At 43.6% G+C, this 19,200-nt stretch overlaps 2 protein-coding genes and 1 pseudogene across 2 annotated transcripts; 2 read left to right on the top strand and 1 right to left on the bottom strand.

Annotated features, from left to right (window-relative positions):
* Positions 1-159: 159 nt before the first annotated feature.
* LOC134638257 (GTPase IMAP family member 8-like) lies at positions 160-1,083 on the top strand. The gene is made up of 3 exons (XM_063488777.1): positions 160-172; positions 287-337; positions 512-1,083. Exons 1-3 carry the CDS (start codon positions 160-162, stop codon positions 1,081-1,083), a joined length of 636 nt encoding a protein of 211 aa, XP_063344847.1.
* A 7,231-nt stretch (positions 1,084-8,314) lies between these two features.
* On the bottom strand, positions 8,315-9,909 carry LOC134638256 (uncharacterized). Its single transcript, XM_063488776.1, has 2 exons — positions 9,879-9,909; positions 8,315-8,901 (listed from the first exon to the last, which is right to left on the bottom strand). The coding sequence occupies exons 1-2, from the start codon at positions 9,907-9,909 to the stop codon at positions 8,315-8,317; spliced, it is 618 nt and encodes a 205-aa protein (XP_063344846.1).
* LOC134638255 (GTPase IMAP family member 7-like) lies at positions 9,908-10,764 on the top strand (annotated as a pseudogene).
* The last annotated feature ends 8,436 nt before the right edge of the window (positions 10,765-19,200 follow it).

Genomic DNA, 19,200 nt, shown 5'->3' with positions numbered 1-19,200 from the left:
GATTGTCAGAGTTAACTTCATGGAAACCAGATTTAAAGCACATTCTTTTTAACTGTTTACAATGTTGCCCTGAAATATTTTGGAAATGTATTTTATAAGGAGAGTCTGACTTGTTTACTCAATTGTAGCAGCGGCCATGGATTACAAACTATGTCAAACATGCCAAAAACAGGTAAACCCCATCTTTCACAGTATCAGTATCTTACTAATATATTAAAGGTGAAGTGTTCAGTGAAGGTGGATTGTTTAACTGAAGTAGTAAGTTTCATATGACCTTTTAATTCAGGTGGCAGTCATGGCAAAGAGCCCTTCACTGACCCCAAGAAGTGTTTAAAAAGTAAGACCAGTGCTTTTCTGATGTGTTTGAACTTACAGAAAGCAAAATATTGCAAGAAAATTCTACTGATGCTAGCCAAGTTATTGTGATTAAATGCAGCTTCACATTTATTTATTTATTGTATAGCATAACAACTGATTTGTCTCAAATCATTATTGCTATACATCAATACAGGAAAACACACAGGTACCACAGTAAACCTTGTTCTACTGGGAATGGCTGGAACTGGAAAGAGTGCAAGTGGAAACACCATCCTCGGAAAGAAGAGCTTCATGTCTAAACCCAGTTCAAAGCCGGTCACCACAGAATTCCAGGTGGCAGAAACTGAGATGAATGACTTACGTGTACGTGTGATTGATAGCCCAGACATATTTGATGATGACATTGAAGCATCAGTTTGGGACAAACATGTAAAAAAGTGTAAACAGCTCTGTGAGTCAGAACCCTGCGTGTATGTACTCGTGATGCATGTGAGCAGATTTACAGATTGTGAGAGAGACATCATGGAAAAGTTAGAAAAAGCTTTTGGGAGAGAAGTTAAAGAAAAAACAGTCATTCTGTTCACACGGGGAGACGACCTGCAGCAGGCAAAAATGAGCTTGAAGGATTTCCTGCATTCCTGCCAACCTGGTCTGAGGGAAATAGTTGAAAAGTGTGGAAACGGGTGTGTTCTCTTTGAGAACAGCAGGTCAAGTTCACAGGAAGTTGAAAAGCTGATTGACACGGTGATCGGGCTGTTAGAATAACAGGCAATATAACCTCAGGTGTCAGATAAGAGCAATAAAGCAGATGTTTTCATTAACAATGCAAATGGGTTAGAATATAAAATGATATTTAAGGCCTCCAACTGGTAGACAATACAGGCAGAGATGTATGGTTAAAATATGTTCATTTTAAATTGTTTTACTGAATTGGTCAAATAAAAAAAGCTTTCCGCTTTGTGAGGATCTGTAAAATGTAACAAATTAACAAATTCATACAAAAAATGGACAAATTAATGTTGAATGCCTCTTGATGCATGCTCAATCATCCAGATAAGGAAATCTGAAAAAGTTGATTCTGTTCATCTGGACGTAGCGTTTTCAGTGGGAGAAATGTTTCGTCACTCATCCAAGTGACTTCTTCAGTCTCAGCCGACTGCAGGTTTTCCCAACCTTATAAACAGTACGTGCACCCCGTGCACGTTGGTGTAAGCTTTATCCAGGCAGTTCTCTCCTCTTGTTGGGAAGTTCACGTGCTGATGGAATTTGGGGAGAACTGTCTTGAGATTCTTGTGGTTGAAGTCGCTACGACAAAGAAACCTTCAGGGTGCGCAGTCTGGAGCTTGTTGATAGCTTGAGACTGTTCTGCTAGTGCCAAGTTAGCATTAGCATTTGGTGGAAGATATACTGCTATTACAAGTAGCAAGGAAAACTCTCTCCGGAGGTAGAAAGGGCGACACTCCACAATTAAAAAATCCACCTGGGGTGAGCAGTGGCGACTCACCTCAGCTAAGTTCATGCACGATAGTTTGTTGATGTAGATGCACAAACCACCACCCCGGCTCTTACCAGATAAGGAGCCTTTCTGTCGGCTTGATAGCATGCTAGCCCGGTTAGCTGGATAGCTGAGTCAGCAATGTCCACATTCAGCCATGTTTCCGTGAGGATGTAAACACAACAATTCTTAAATTCACTCTGGGTCGAGTGCTGGAGCCACAGATAATCTATTTTACTGTCCAGGGATCGAACGTTAGAGAGCAGGATGGATGGGAGTGCTGGTTGGAAAGGGTTAGCCTTTAGCCTAGTGCTAGCACCGGCACGCTTTACTCGCTTTTTTTTAGGTGTGCAGTGCTTGCGTTTCGGCCAGCTGTGCCTCGCTGCCTTGGTGGGGGGTGGGGTGGGGGGATGGAGTTATTATATAGATTAGTAGTGTTAGCTTGCTGCGTTATATAGAACAATAGTATTGTCTTGCTGCATTATAGTATGACATTATTATCTTAGGGTCAGGCCTTCGTGTAAGGACAGGCTTCTATGTAGCTGTAGGAGAAAAAGTAGTCAAACAGAGAGCAGCATTTAAAGGAAATGGTACAGAACAAACAGTGCTAACGGCTGTCTAACACATCTAACACACCTGGATAAGTATAGACAAAGATATAGATCAGCGTAGATTAGAAAGTAGAACTAAGTAGTGAAGCTTAAGTTGCATAGAGAGTTCGTGTAAAAGTCACCCACACATAGAGAAAATGAAGGCATGTGCAGGGAAATAGAAATAGAAGTTGGGGCAGATAACCATACAAGGAGCTGTTTGTATTGAAATTGTGCATGAAGAATGGGGCAACAACACAGAGCACTAAGAAAACAGGATAGGCAAATGCTGAATGAGGAACTCTGAAAGAAGTATAAATGCAACGGATCCAGGGACTGCCCCTCAGATCTGCTTAGGCTGTTATGCTGTGCATGTCTCCCATGTACATGGTGAAATAAAGAATTGTTGAATTGAATTGTTCTGTCTCGAGTCGTTTTTTGTACCAGGTCAGAATCAAAGGATCGGGGAGGGAATCTGAAAATCCCATCAGGGGGTTAACAAACCCAGACTCCAGAGTTTCTCTGTTGGCAGATAAGTCGTGGAAATTGTGCTATTTTTCCTCATTCTGAGCAGGAATTGTCTATTGTAGGTGGTACGCATCGTACCCCAGTCGTGAAACAAAACCAAACTAAAACAGTAACAATATAAACACTGAATTTTGCTGCAGCACAATCAGCCGCTGCATGCTTGTGGCGCTGCTATACCACTGAGTGATATAGCAGTGGGTCATGCTCACCATCCAGATTTCGGCAAAGTTGACCAAACAAATGTGAGTTTTGGATGTCACAAATTAACTGCAGTGATAGCTGTGTTCAAAACAGAGTGATGATCTGGTTTCATGTGCCACATCTGCGGCCTTTTATCGCTGCTGTGCCATATGTACAAATAGTTACAGTTTACCCAGCTCAGTGTTGATTCAGTCATAAAAGCATCTACAAGTCTTAATATTTCTTCACCAGTTATCCTGCCCGATACCTCGTTGTAGAAAAGAAAATCCTCCAAAATGTCTCCGTTCCAGGGATAGCGCATCAAAGCTATCAACTGAGCTGCACTGAAAATGTCTGTCAATTTGTCCAGCTGAATAGAAAATTTCTCACACGAATGCAGTCTATCCAGTTACTGTTCTTGAATGTCAACTGATAATTCTTTTATTCTCCTCCTAATTGCATCAAGGAAAGTGGTACAGCTTTCAACTTATTAGTTGCATCTGTGCCAAGTAGACCTTCACACATGTCCACTGCAGCTGGAAGCACAAAGTCTAGTCCAGTTAACTTTGACTTCTTACTTTTTGTGACGAGCTGAGCCAGATACGAAGGTCTCTGAGCTCTTTCTGAAGTTGTTGTCAGGTTCACCATTCGTTTTTTCTGATGCAGGTAATCTTGACCCCAAAAAATCTTTTAAAGTTTTATCTTTAAACTCCGAGTGCTTTGTGATGAGATTCTTCATCGCTTCATTTGCTAACACTTGAAAACGCACAACACATTTTGGTCTTCCATCATCATTCTCGATAAAGCCAAGCTCAAAGGTAACTGTGGTCTAATTTTAACTGATTTGACTTTTGCATTACTTGATGAAGTGACAGACTTAAATACATTGTGCTAATTAGCTCAAACCGGATGATGCACATGTATTTATGTGCTGCTACATGCCGTACGGTTTTTACCAGTTCTTTACACTTCCGTTCGACTTGTTCGGAGCCCCCGCCACTTTTCAGTGTCTCATGGACAGGGTACTGCGGCCGCATGTTGCATATGCTGCCGCCTATCTGGATGACGTAATCATCTATAGTGACATGTTGGCGGAGCATGTGCGGCGGGTGGCTGCAGTGCTGGAGTCTCTGAGGCAGGAAGGGCTCACGGCCAACCCGAAGAAGTGTGTGGTTGGACAGAGGGAGGTACAGTATTTGTGGTACCACTTGGGGTGCGGGCAGGTGCGTCCTCAAGTGGAGAATACGGCAGCGATTGCATTCTGCCCGCGCCCTAAGCCAAAAAAGGAGTTGAGGCGGTTTCTGGGGCTGGCTGGCTACTACCGGCGGTTCGTGCCTGGGTTCGCGGACCTGACCAGCCTATTAACCGAACTCACCCGGAAGGGTGCCCCGTATCTGGTCCAGTGGACGGAGCAGTACCAGGCAGTGTTTGTGTAGGTGAAACGGGCTCTCTGTGGAGAGCCGCTGCTGTTCACACCTTACTTCTCCCTCCCTTTTTATCTGCAGACTAATGCTTCGAACAGAGGGCTGAGGGCCGTTTTGTCCCAGCAGGTAGGGGGAGTTGACCGGCCGGTCGACTATATCAACCGCAAGCTAACAGACCAAGAGTCACAGTACAGTACCGTAGAGAAAGAGTGCCTGGCAATTCGGTGGGCGGTCGACTCCCTTCGCTACTACCTCCTGGGAGGTCCATTCACCCTCTGCATGAAGGATGCCAAAGCCCAGATCACTCAGTGGTATCTGGCTTTGCTGCCTTATAAGTTCAAAGTGATCCATAGGCCGGGCGCGCAGATGGTCGTGGCTGAGTAGGTTCAGCTGGATAGGCCCCAGCCTCAATCGGGTGGTGGGGATGTGTGGAAAGGGTGTGGTCTCTGGCTGGCTGCAGAGGAGGGGTGAACAGGTGTGCTGGGGAAGACTGATTGACTGGTGACTCTTTTTACGTTCACAGTAACTGTCGGGGCGAGAGGAGCGGATGTGACAGCGGAGTGCGAGTGTCTGTTTCCCATGTGTTGTGCTGAAACCACAGTAAATAGTGAGATTACATAAAAGTGCTGTCACCACGACAGTGGACTTGTTGTGTACGTGTGTTGGGGTCCGACTTTACACTCATTATAACCAGAATATAAAAAGTTCGCTTGTTGCAGGTACTGGAAAAAGGTGGTTGGGACAGTTCTTATACTTTGGGAAACCTTCTGGAATAATCTCATTTAAAATTTCCAGATTACTTAGGTACCTGGCCACTCTCTTTCATTCACTGTTACCTTCCTTCTCCCTCTCCTCCAGGTAACACCACTCAACAATATATAAATGTAGCACTAAATACATGGACATTTATGCTAGTGAGGATGAGGACAAGGTGCCAGGCTGTTGTGGTGATGGTTAGTGAACATTCCCCAAAGTTCCCTATTTGTTAAATGAATAAATTGTTAAACTGCCAACACAGACTTCGATCATCCAATTTAATAAATGACACCTAACGAGATTCAATAGAAGAATAAGCTGTTTGGCATTGGCACAGAAGGTTTGACAAGTTTTTCATAGGCACAACCCACATTCTTAAACTGTTCAACCCACAAATGTCTTTTCTTTACAAATGTGGCACCATGCAGACATAGAGGACTGCTACAGCGGATAGCAGAGGTGGCTGATATCCAGAAATCCTACCAGTGGCTGGACAAAGCCGGATTGAAAGACAGCACAGAGGCACTAATCATGGCAGCACAGGAACGAGCTCTGAGGAAAAGATCCATAGAGGCTGGGGTCTACCACACCAGGCAAGACCCCAGGTGCAGGCTGTGTAAAGATGCCCCTGAGACAATCCAGCACATAACTGTAGAGAGTTCTCCTGCCTGTAGCTCTGGCTCTCTGTCTAGCGTATTGCCCACATGTTGCGGGTTTATGTGGCCAGCAGAGGCCCACTCAGTGAGCTGACACTCCATGGCTGCCCACAGTTGTCTCGTTCCCGAGTTCACTCTTGCTGCTCCCCTGTCTGCAAACAGCGTGGTGCAGCTGCTGGGCGCTGGGGATGGACCTTGGGTTCACATCCCTGTCTTGGCCCTCTACTTCAGTGGCTGTGCTGCTGCAGGGTGTTCCCCTGGCATCTTGCCAGCATGCTGCATGGTTAAGCGGCCAGCAGGGGTGCACTCGGTGAGCTGTAACTTTCTGGCGGTGCAGAGTAACTGCTTGGCCCTGGTGACAGACCTTTGGGTCGCGTCCCTACCTCGGCCCATTACCTTCAGTGGCTACGCTGCTGCAGGTTGTGTTCCCCTGGTGTACAGCCCATGCTTCGCCGGTTTACTCGCCAGTCGGTCCTTGCTGTGTCTGATACGTCAGTCGGCGAGTGAGTGTTCTCAAGCCTGCAGTGCCGGCTTCCTGTCTGGAGCATCACGGTGGGCCATGTTCCTGGCTGTGCACGAGTGTCTTGTTCTCGAGTTCACTCTTGCTGCTCCGCTGTCTGTGGACAGCGCATGGTGGCTGCTTGACCCTGGGGAGGAACTTCGTGTTGAGTCCCACTTGGCCTTCAGCGGGCTCGGCCGCCAGTCCCCCTGTGTTCCCCTGACGAGTGAGAGTTCTCCAGTCTTGCCCGTGTGTTGTGGGTTTATGTGACCAGTGGGGTGCCCAATCGGCAGCTCGGTGAGCTACGCTTCTCCTCTGCTCCGGGGATTCCGGATTTGGGCCCTGAGGATCTTGGGTCCCAGCTGAAGGCCTTTTGAAGATGCAGCACCCGCACTCAGGACGTGTCCTCCCTTCGACCGCCCCCGTGCTTTCTGGTATTCCGTCGGGCTAGGCTGCCACCCACCTCCGCTGTCTGCAGCGCAGTGCAGGGTGGCCTGGTCGGGTCTGGGGCTGGACCTTCGGGTTGCTGGCGAGGCCATGACCGGGGTGGTCTGTGTATATATGTACAAGTTGGTACCTTCACTCTGGGTTCTGTTGTCCTGTCTCCTCGCAGGGTGTCTCACAGAGTTACCCCGTACATATGGAATATGTAACGGACTGGAGAGATAGTCTCGATATAATAGAAAACATATGGTTATATTGTAACCGTCTGTTCTCTGAGTGAGAGACTATCTCTCCACCCTCAGGCCGCTCGGAGATGCGTTTCGATCAAACTATCACCTTTGCATAGCTGTTTTAAGCGTAAGCTGTGGGGTGTGGCTGGGCTAGCAGGAGTGTGTTAAAGAAGTATTCACACACCATGACCAAGAGGGGGGGGGGGGGGGGGGGGGGGGGGTGTCATACCCCGTTACATATGGACTATGTAATGGAGTGGAGCCGTACGATATCTCACAGCTTCTGATGCTGCAGGTTTTGTCGCTCTCAAACCAAAATTCACTGAACCAGAAGTAAAAGAAGATCAAAACTATGGTTCACATTTGATAAACATTGTCATTAATTCCCTCTTACTTTTGCTGTTTTGCTTCCACCATGATAAAAAGCGCACTTCCTGCAGCTCTCCATCTCACTCAAACAAGTTCTTTAAGAACAGTTTCCCATCTAAAAATCAGTTTTTTGCATTATTCGCTTGCTTATTAAGCATGAGTCTATGTTGTTCTGGGCTGTCAGCCACATTCTTTTTTCTTTTTTTTCAAAAATGACCTCTGATAAGAAAGCCACATTTCTGCTGTTTAATATTGAGGAAATTTAAACTTTTTAATTATTCCAAATAGCCAAATTGCTCTAATAAAACCTCTGTAACTTTGCTCTGCTTCACTTCAGCAACATCAGGTAATGTTGATATTTTAATATGAGGATATTCTTTTAAAATTTCGATAGAACAGTAGCAGAATAATGTCCTCGTACGTGGATATCAGGCCCCTGTAGAGCAAAACTGAGTATTTTGGTCAAAGTAACCCAAAATGTGATGTCCACATATGTGGACGCCAGGTCCTAGGAGGTTAAATCCATTTTGGAAAGAGAAGCATTTTTTGAAAAATGTATTGATAGCAATGTGGAATATTGTTACACAGTAAAAAAACAACTACACATGAAATAATTACACCAAAAAGATGTTTTGGTTTTTCTTTTATTTAAAAAGGGTTTATTTTAGTTTAGTTCAGTTTAGTTGATTTAGTTAGTTTATTTTATTGCAACCTGTAATTTCTTGCAGTTTACTTTTATTTTTAAATAGGGCTTGGGGCGGCGGCGGGGGCGGGGGATTTAGAAAAAAGTTTAAGTAAAAAAAAAACTTTTCCAAGCACTTTAAGTTATACATTATTCTGGTCTTTGAGTATTGTGTTTATCACCTTCATTAGTTTTTCAACCTGATCAGGACCTGATTTGTTGTTCTCAAAGAGAACACACCTGTTTCCACACTTTTCAACCATTTTCTTCAGATCAGGTTGACAAGAATGAAGAAAATCCTCCAAGCCCATTCCTGCCTGCTGCAAGTCGTTTCCTCGGGTGAACAGGATGATTGTTCGTCCTCTAACTTCCCTCCCAAAAGCTTTTTCTAACTTTTCCATTATGTCTCTCTCACCATCTGTAAATCTGCTCACATGCATCACAAGTACAAACACACATGGTCCTGACTGACAGAGTTGTTTGCACCTTTTCACATGTTTGCCTCTAACTGATGGTGCAATGTCATCATCAAACATATCTGGGGTATCAATCACATTTACGTCTACACCATTGATCTCGGTTTGTACATTCTGGCAATTTGTGGTGACCGGCGTTGAACTGGGTCTAGAAATGAAGTGTTTCTGTTCAAGGATGGTGTTCCCACTGGCACTCTTTCCAGTCCCAGCCATTCCCAAAAGAACAAGGTTCACTGTGGTGCCAGTGTGTCGTCCTGCATAGATGTATACCAATAATAATGTAAGTGAAAAAACTAATTATGCTAAATTAAAAAAAGGAATCAATGTAATCTTGTACAGTACTATTAAAATACAAAATAATGCAGTTATCATTAGTGAATCTTTATTGCTGTGTTTTTCATTAAGTGCTCTTTGTTTCAGAAATCATCTAAACAATGACTTGAATAACCCACTAATATGTGCTTTATATAGTACTTAAAAGCGATTGTGGTTTACCTGTCTTTGCCTCATTAGTGTGCGGTCTTGTTATACATTGTGATCCACGGTCCCAACTATATAGAATAAATACAACTTCATCAGGAAGGTGGTTGTTGTTTCATAAAAAATTATTACTATAATATTATGCAAACATTTCAGAGTATCTCTATAAGCTACATTTATAAACTATTTCATAGCATATATGTACCCCATGTAAAGACACTATGCTCACAATTTAATTTACATGCTAAAGCTAAATCAAAAGTGCTCGACTTTTAGCTTTACCTCAGTGCTGCCGGTTGTCTGTCTTTAGTCTTGTTGCTTCTGAATATGCTGAAAAAGCTTCCCATGATGCAGGATTTGAACGAATAACCTGTGAGTTCAAATGTCAATGCCAACTCAGTTGTTTTCAGATGATTCACATAAATCTTAAATCTATTGTTAAGAAAGGTCTCTTAAGAGATTTATCATCACAAATGTAAAAATAACTTTTGTCTGAAATCAGAAAAATCAGAATAATTTTCTCTACATACTGATTTTAAATTGTTTTTTCATTGCCACAAAGCAAATAAATGTACAAGCACAACTTACAGTGAGTGGAAGTTGTTCAGTCTGTTGAAGCATAACTCTGTGTGACACTGTCTAAAGTCTGCAGATTGCTGTTCTCCGACTGTATAATACTGGAGGAGGCGTGTCATCTGTTGAGCTATAAAAAGCAACTTGTTGCGTAGCAGTTTTAGCATTCATCTCTCACCTGTGCAGTGACAACAGTGAAGAGAAAACATGGCTTTAGTTCCAGCAGGTAAGACTTATTATTAATCATTGTTTGTTTAATTACTTTCCTTTGAAAAATGTCAAAATTTCTCAGTTTCACTTTGGTTTTTGTAAAACTTCTTGTAAATTGTGTATATGGGTTAAATCAAAGTAGTGAATTGTGTTTCAGGTCCTGATTTGAGGATTGTGACGATTGGAAAAACTGGTGTGGGCAAGAGTGCTGTTGGGAACACCATCCTGGGATATGAGCGTTTCAGATCTTGTCCTTTATCTGTATCAGTGACTGAGTTCTGTCAAAAAGCTTGGGTACAGTGGGGGAAGAGAGTAGTTAGTGTTGTAGACACACCAGGGATCCTGGACACTTCAAAATCAGATGAGTTCATCAAAAGTGAAATCGTCAAATGTGTTGAAGTCTCCTGTCCCGGTCCTCATGTGTTCCTGTTGGTCATCCAAATCGGCCGATTCACAAGAGAAGAGAAAAACTCGGTGGAAGCCCTGCAGGAGCTGTTTGGCCCCGAGGCAAACAAGTACATGATTGTGCTCTTCACCGAGGTGGTGATCTTGGAAGCGTAACCATAGAGCAGTATGTACGTGACGCTGAGCCAGGGCTAAAGCGCATCATCCAAAGCTGTGGAAACAGGTACCACGTCTTTGACAACACCAGCAGAGACAGAAAGCAGTTGGTGGAGCTGGTCAAGAAGATCGATAAAATGGTGTCAGTAAATAAGGGCACGCACTACACAGACGCCATGTTTAAAGAGGTGGAGGAAGCACGCAAAAAGGGAATGACACTGCAGCAGTATAGGTTCACTGAGTCTTTGTGTAAACGTATCAAACTTTTTCGCATCATTCTTGGGAAAGATTAAAGTATTGTGGTTAACTGTAATTATTCTTTTCTAAATAGGACAGCTTTTGTTTTTACCTACATGAAATATACAATCTGTTCATGATGGCACACACAGTGTAGATAGTTAATGTTGATTTCCCATGAAAAAAATAATAAAATAAAATATTATTGATTAAGTGAATTTATCTTTTAAATTTGAAGAATAAAGTATGTGAAAGTTAAATAATGATCATATAATCATCATTGTTATATAATAATCATCATAATATAAGCGGTGCTATTATAAGTATTGATTGTCTCTGTTGTATCTATTCTAATTTGTATGTGAGCATCACATCATGGTGAAGTTTACAGTGTTTAAATTAAGTTGTAAATTTGGGAGACACAAGATAAATTTAGTCAATTAAATATTTTATGCAAATGTAAACTGTGAATTGTTTTCTGATTTAAAGAATGGGGACTTCAGTTTCTAATGAGAAGTCTTTATTTTGGGTCTATTCTGCTCTGGCTGTTTGTATTAAAAACATAACAAAAAATTCCCTTTAGGCTCATTATTGTTTGACAATTTTTCTTGTAAAGCTTTAGGTAAAAAATTAGCAATCACACCACTTTCATCCATTATTTGTGATCCTTCTGACAGTGTCAGAACCAAATGTTCAACCTCTTCATGCATTATTTTTTTTGCCTATTTGAATGAGAGAATATTAGATGACATGTATCAGCAGGTTTCTAGGTGTATATCTATGTACATAAAAATCACTCTAATATACTGCTTCCCAATCATTAGGATCAAGCTTCTTTTAATATTAATCGTAATGGCTTAATATTATTCATATTACTTTTTTCTTTTACTGTTCTACTGATAGTTTCTCAAACATTTAGTGAACTTTCTTTAAGTTATTTTGGCTATTTAATTGATTTCCTTCATTACTATTTCTTTGGATTTCAAAGTCTGTCCTCACAGGACTGGGAAAACATATTTAAAGACATATTAAAAGAACATGTAAATAATATTTAAACACTTCTGTAGTAAAAATAGCAGACTCAAACACTTAACTACTGAACCATGTTTTGAAGAAAATGCAAAACATCAGCTGAAACACAATAGTTTTAATACATTTAACCTTTAATCATCTTTAATATTTCTGGTTATCACGATAATGAGGTGAAAACATTCTCTGTAGAAACCCACCTAAGGTGTTACAGGTATTTCAACATCACTATCCAACTTTCTGTCATGACAGAGCACGTGTTCCCTCTAAGAATCCTCACTCTGGGAAGACATTCCTTTTAGTTCTTTAAGAGTTGGATGCACAACTTAAAATTTATTTAGGATTATCTCTAATCTACACAGGGTACAAAGTGTAATGATCCCTAAGTCCTTTGTGTACTCTCTCAGTGCCTCTCTCTCTTTCTCTCTCTGTCATTCTTTGTTTGTTTTGGTGTCTACATCATGGCCCAGACTCATTCCAGCTCCCTGCCCAGCACACCTAAGGATCATCACCCACCTGTTACTAATGAATGATCGCTACCACCTCTTGGCAGTCGCTGTCGGTCATTCCTTGCTGGATTGTTGACCTGCCTCGTTAGTAAAGCCCCAGCCCCTTGGGTATTTGATTCCCTTCATGTTTCTGGCTACTTACTGTTTTCCCCTGTGTGCCGGTCTTCCCCGGTGTTCCATCCTAGGTGTGAGAGAGTATCCAAATGTTTCCCAAGTGATTTTGATTTCCTCCGGCCCCCTCCTGTTAGGTGTACATTCCCCTAAGTCTTGTGTTTGGTTTTAGTGAAAATAAATAAACCTATTGAACTTTTTGAAAAGTTCTGCTTCTGAGCCTAGCTACTGTAGCCGGATGGGCTACTCGCCACTGCCCTTTCTGTCTTGCTTTCTCTATTGCCCTCACTCTTTTCTGCTCTCTCTCTGTTTCTTACATGGCTAGCTAAGTTAATTACAGGGTGGCACCTGCCATTCATGCCTCCTTTGTCTCCTGCGAGCAGTACTGTGTGCTGATAAATCTTCAGGTTAAATTAGGTGGTATTGATCAGGCTACACAACAGCCACAGGTAGGCTGCACATTTATCCTCCTATCAGGTAAATCTTAGTCCTGTAATGACCCTCAAACAAATGGTCAAACAGAAAGAATCAATTAAGAATCATGATCATGCTCCTGTATCTTTAACACTAATGCAGAAGAATAATACCACACTAAGTAAAAACTGGAGATTTAATACATCACTGCTTAAAGATGAAGACTTTATTAAATATTTTAAAAAAGAGTGGACTTCATATTTAGACTTTAATGACATTCCCGGAACATCAGCTTCTGTTTTATGGGAAGTAGGGAAAGCTGTGATGAGAGGTAAAATAATTTCTTTCTCATCACATAAAAAGAAAAAAGAAAACAAAAATATTCAGGAATTAGAAAAAACCATCAAATCACTAGAAGAAGCCTACGCGTCCCACCAAGATCAGGAAACATTGAACAAAATACGCAAAACAAAACTAGAATTAAATGAGATAATTGATAAAAAAACCAAATTCTTAGTACAAAGACTACGCTTACAAAATTATGAACATAGTAATAAATCCGGTCAATTTCTAGCAAACCAGCTAAAAATAAATAAAGAAAAAACAACTATATGTGCTGTTCAAGATTCATCTGGGAACACAGTATATGACCCGAAACAAATAAACAACATCTTCAGGGATTTCTATAAATCGTTGTATTCACCACAAATAAACCCATCTAAAAAGGAAATTGATCAGTTTTTAGACAACGTAACTCTCCCAAAATTATCAGACTCTCAAGTAATTGCACTGGATTCGCCACTGACATTAGGTGAACTCCAGGAAGCCCTGATAAGTATGCCCAATAATAAGGCTCCAGGTCCAGACGGCTTTCCTGCAGAATTCTACAAAGAATTCTGGACGATTCTAGCACCAGTTTTTTACAGAACGTTGTTGGAAATCAAAGAAAAGGGCAGACTTCCATCAAATATGAATTCTGCAAACATTAATCTCCTGCTAAAACCAGGCAAAGACCCTGTATATCCCTCAAGCTATCGTCCAATATCCCTTATAAATGTAGACCTCAAAATTATCTGCAAAGCTCTCTCGAAGAGACTAGAGAAAATAACCCCCCTCTTAATTCATCCTGACCAAACTGGTTTCATAAAAGGTAGGCACTCATCAACAAATACACGTAGATTACTTAATTTGATAGACTACTCATACAGTAAAAACCTTGAAACTACAATATTTTCTTTAGATGCAGAAAAAGCGTTTGACAGAGTTAACTGGAAATTTCTATTTACAACTTTAAACAAATTTGGTGTTGGATCTTCTTTCATCAGCTGGTTAAAAATATTATATAATTCCCCAACAGCTTGTGTCAGAACAAATGACCAGACATCCTCCAGCTTCTGTCTCCTGAGGGGCACCAGGCAGGGATGCCCACTCTCCCCTTCACTGTTTGCAATTTTTATCGAACCACTAGCAGCAGCAATTAGACAGAATTCAGTAATTAAGGGCATAAAATGCAAGAACATGGAACATAAAATCAGCCTTTATGCGGATGATGTGTTACTCTTTCTCCAAAATTCACAAACCAATATCTCTGGGGTGATTGAACTGATAAACTCTTTTGCAAGAATATCAGATTACTCAATTAACTGGTCAAAATCTACAGTCCTTCCGATTAATTGCTCCTTCCATAATTCCTCTTCTACTCCACTGCAATCGGGAAATATAAAATATTTAGGTATTAATGTTTCTCCCAAGCTTGCAGATCTAACTAAATTAAACCATATCCCACTTTTAAAGAAAGTAGAAGGTGATCTGGCTAGGTGGAAATGTCTACCCATATCACTCATGGGAAGGGTTGCCGCTATAAAAATGATGGTATTACCAAAAATAAATTATTTATTCTCAATGATCCCAACTAAACCGCCGCAAGATTGGTTCAGATCTCTAGATTCATATATGTCCAAATTCCTTTGGAAAAATAAGCCCCCACGTATAAGCTTAAAAACACTACAAAAGACCAAGGATAAAGGAGGATTAGAACTACCTAACTTTCAGCACTACTTCTTAGCCAACAGGCTTCAGTTTATCTCAGGATGGCAAAAACATACCCTCTTAGATGAACCTTGGCTAGATGTAGAACAAGCACTTTGCAATAATCTAGAGATTTCAAATCTACCATTTATTAGCTCAAACATCCAACGACATGAATGCTTCAAAAGCATCAACATCAACTCTTCTCTGACAGCATGGTGGGAGTTTCTGAAGTTGACAGAGTCTTCATTAATCCCATGCAAACGTACACCTATCTGGAACAACCCTGACATATTACAAAACAATAATATGATAAACTTTTCAGATTGGAGTGGTAAAGGAATCAAATATTTAGAACATATACTAGAAGGAACAGAATTTATTTCATTTGACAGACTAGTTACACAATATGGGATCAGCAAGAAAAGATTTTTAGAATATCAGCAAATTAAATCCATAGTAAAAAAGAGATTTAAACCAGGTCAAGATGAACTACAAACACCACCAAGTGTGGTTCAATTTCTGACTCTTAAAACCCCCAAATTACTGTCCAAAATATACAGAATGCTTTCTAAAATAGATGAATCAATATCACTTCCTATTGCAAAATGGGAAGCGGATTTATCAGTTAACTTAGACCAAAACTTCTGGTCTCAGATTTGCTCTAAAACCTTTCATCTAATTAGAAATCCCAGTCTTCAATTAATTCAATACAAAATACTACATAGAGTGCACTATACAGGTCATCGGATGTTCAAGATGGGCTTTACATCTACCAACAACTGCTCACACTGCCAAACCAATTCACCGGACAATTATATCCACGCTCTTTGGTTCTGTCCACCAGTTCAGAAGTTTTGGCGCGAGATATGTGAAGACTTATCAAAGTGTCTGAAATGTAACATTCCAACTTCGCCTTTAGTGTGTTTGTTGGGCAGCTTAGATAATGTCACTACGGAAAAGAATATAGCCCATATGGTTTTCACTGCACTATGCATAGCCAAGAAAACAGTCCTCATGAACTGGAAAAATAAAAATAATCTTAATTTTAACCAATATAGAAATTATCTATTAGATCACATTAGTCTTGATACAGCCTCTGCCACCACATCAGATCAATTGCTCTGGGCTCCTTTGATCAGCTCCATCACCTAGTGGGGGTGGGGGGTCATAGTTTGGTCCCGCCTTCACTGTTGTGATAGGTATGGGGGTAGGGACAGGCTTAGGGCATCGGGGGGTTCCCCAGGAGCATCTTCCTTGGGGGGCTCAACCCGGGGTAGCGGTCATGGCCAATTAGGGGCTCTGTTGGCTCTTGGGTGACGGTTTCCTCGTGGCTGCGTGCAGCGGGGTTAGGGGAGGGTCTGTGCTGACGGACGTGGGTTACTGACCTGGTAGCCTGGCTGCCCCTGGGTGGGTCCGGGATGGGCGTGAGGTTCTGGGGGCGTTCCGTCTCTGGGCTGGGGCCCTGGCCGGGCCTCAGGGGCCTGGGTCCTGGTTGGTGTGTTGCCGGGGTTGTGGGCGGGTGGGTGTATGGGGGCCCGGCCCTGGCGCAGGGTGCCGCCGGTGCATCGAGCCACCTGGGGGGCTCTTCAACTGGTGGGGGAGGTTGTCACATCTTGCAGGAGCTTTCCTCTCTTCAGGAACTCTCTCTGCAGGAGCGGGAGATACAGGAGAGGTGGAGGAAGCTCTCAGCCTGGGCGTCTATTGTCTTGTGTAGTCTGGAAGATGAGTGGATGATGGGGTGGGTGTAGTTTTCTCTGTGGTGGGGTCGGGTGGACTGTCCCGGGCTCTGTGGGGCTGGGCGGCGCTGCTGCACTGGGCCCCGGTCCGGATGGGCCTGGGCCCCCCTTTCCCTGGCGGGTTGCAGAGTATGGAGGTGCCTACTGGGGTCAGCGGGGGAGCTGGCCCCAGGGAGGGGTCACTTGCCCCTCCCTTCCTTCCCTCCCCATCTCCAGCTGCCTCCCTCTTCTCGCTCCACCACAGTCACCCACACATGCAGGGCCTTGGGGTAGGGGTGTGTCACCAGGGTGCAGGGGAGGCATCCCCCCCCTCTGTCCCCTTCTGGCTGCCTCTGCCTCAATTTTATCCCACAACTTAGACATTCACATTACTCACACTCTCATTACACATACATATAGGATCTTGGGGGTGGGCACGCCACACAGAATCCCAAATTACCATCAGGGTGTACACCTCACCCCTGGCGTCGTTGCCCACCTCTCAATTTTAAATACACGTAGACATTGAGGGCTAGCAGGAGGGGCTATGCGCCTACCTGCTGCTCTGGCAGGTAGCTCCATGCCCTCCTGGGTTTTAAATGCACCTTAGAACACACATACATCAACACTACATATGAGCGGGTGGAGGGAGGTTTGGAGTCTTCACACACCCCCGTTCTCTGCGGCCTGCTGGAGCGGGGGGGCTAGGAGGAGGAGTTGGCCGTCCGACTGGGGTCTGGAATGTGGGGCCTCCCTGCTGCTGCGGAGTCGGGGCGGTCTGCTTCTCCCCACCGCAGGGAAAAGGGTAACACCACCTGGGTCTGGGTGCAGTTTCCCCCTCCAGGGGCAAGGGTACCCGGACCCGGTTCTTAGAGTACGCTTGGGGAGAGTGATTGTGTGTACAGCGTCTCTTTATGTCTGTCTCCGCGTTGGTTGAGTGTGGAATAATTGCCTATGAGAGCATGAGGGTGGGAATGGATGTTTGTATCTGTGTGTGCCTGTATGTCTGTGTCTATATGTCAGGTTGGGTATCAGACGCCACCTCTCTGGGGACATCTCAGGCCCTCCAAGGTTTGGAGGCCTATCTCCCCCCACCACTTCCCCTGCCGGTGGTGGACGCCCTCAGACATCGGTGCGTTGGTGGTTCTCTGTGTCCGGGGGTGGGCGCCCAGGTACACACCAGCTCACTCCTTGGCGGCTGCTTATCGGGGCCTGGAGCCTGGGGCTCGCTCGGGCCACTTCGGAGGCGGGGTGCCCTCGGCCTCTCGGCCCGGGGCTCGGTCACTCAGGCACAGCTGGCTGCCGGCGGAGCTCACGGGCACGTCACTGCAGCCCCCCCTGGCTTCTGCTCCGCGGCTGCTGAGTGACCCCTCATCTGGGACTCTCCTCAGCTCTTTCTGGGATAGTGACGCGGCTGCCCCTCTGTTGGTCTTCCTTGGTCTCTTGTGTTCTGGGGGCCTCTGGATGTCTGGAGTTTTGATCTCCTCCATACCTGCTTCATGCCCTGGAGGACGGGGCAGTGGCCCCCCACACCCTCTAGCAGATCATTACATGAAGGAACCTTTTAAAAACAAGCGCGTTCATGCTCACAGGTGTACACACGGGTGATCACACACAAACTACACCCTTTTTGGCTCTTACCTCAAAGCACACTGTGCGCTGTCGATCTTACGTGCTGCACAATAATGTCTAACATTTAGTATTTACTGTCATATTCCCATAGATCATTGTGATGTTGTTTATTACTCTCGTTTTCTTCTGCTTGCTTTCTCTTTCTTTCTCAACAGGTGATCCAGATGATCGATATATGTATTTTTTTTTGTCTGCTTATTTTGTTGGTTTTTGGTTTTTTGCCCTTTTTCCCCGTCCCTCTTCCCCGCTGTTTTTCTTTCCCTCTTTCTTTCTCCCCTTTCTTTCCCCCAGTTAAGTCTGTCCCGTATTCAGCAAGTGAAAATAAAATAAACAATAAAAGGTGAATCAAATGGACCATTACGGCAAGGCTGGGATGGTCAATTTGGTAAAGTAAATCCGTTGGGCATCTTTCTTCGCCTTTAGACAATAATTCTGATGGCAAAAGAACCAAACGGGACAGGTAAAAAAAAAAAAAAAAAAAGAATCAATCAAGAATTAGAGACAACCCTTCGTTGTGTCATTAATCATAATCCAGCTTCCTGGTCTACACACCTACCATGGGTTGAATATTCACACAATTACTATGTCTCTGCTTCAACTGGTTTATCTCCGTTTGAAATTTCTCTACGCTACCAACCCCTGTTGTTTCCAGCCAAAGAAGCCGAGTTGGCTGTGCCCTCGGTCCAACACTGGGGCCATTTTCTCTCCTGCAGTCCAACACACCTGTAGCTGATTCTGGGTAATCAGGTTGAGGATTTAAGCTCCACATTGACTCTCCTTCACTGCCGGTTTTTCAACTACCTCAACTCACCTGGACTCTCCATGTCACTTAACTTAAGCTCCAGCTTCTCTCGGACAATCTCTCCAATCTGGAAACCTCTCGGATCCTTACCTGCCTGCCCTCCAGCCATCTCTCACTCTCTCGGACAAAGCGGAACTCAGGTCAGCCAGCTCATACCATTAACTTACCTGGATACTCACCGCTTGTCCCTGAAAGCCAAACTCTACTCCAGCTAAGTAATCAAAATACCAGTTACACTCACCATCTCCA

Source organism: Pelmatolapia mariae, linkage group LG12, assembly GCF_036321145.2.
Source record: "Pelmatolapia mariae isolate MD_Pm_ZW linkage group LG12, Pm_UMD_F_2, whole genome shotgun sequence".
NCBI classification, from domain to species: Eukaryota; Metazoa; Chordata; class Actinopteri; order Cichliformes; family Cichlidae; genus Pelmatolapia; species Pelmatolapia mariae.
This window is presented reverse-complemented; position numbering and strand designations above follow the sequence as displayed.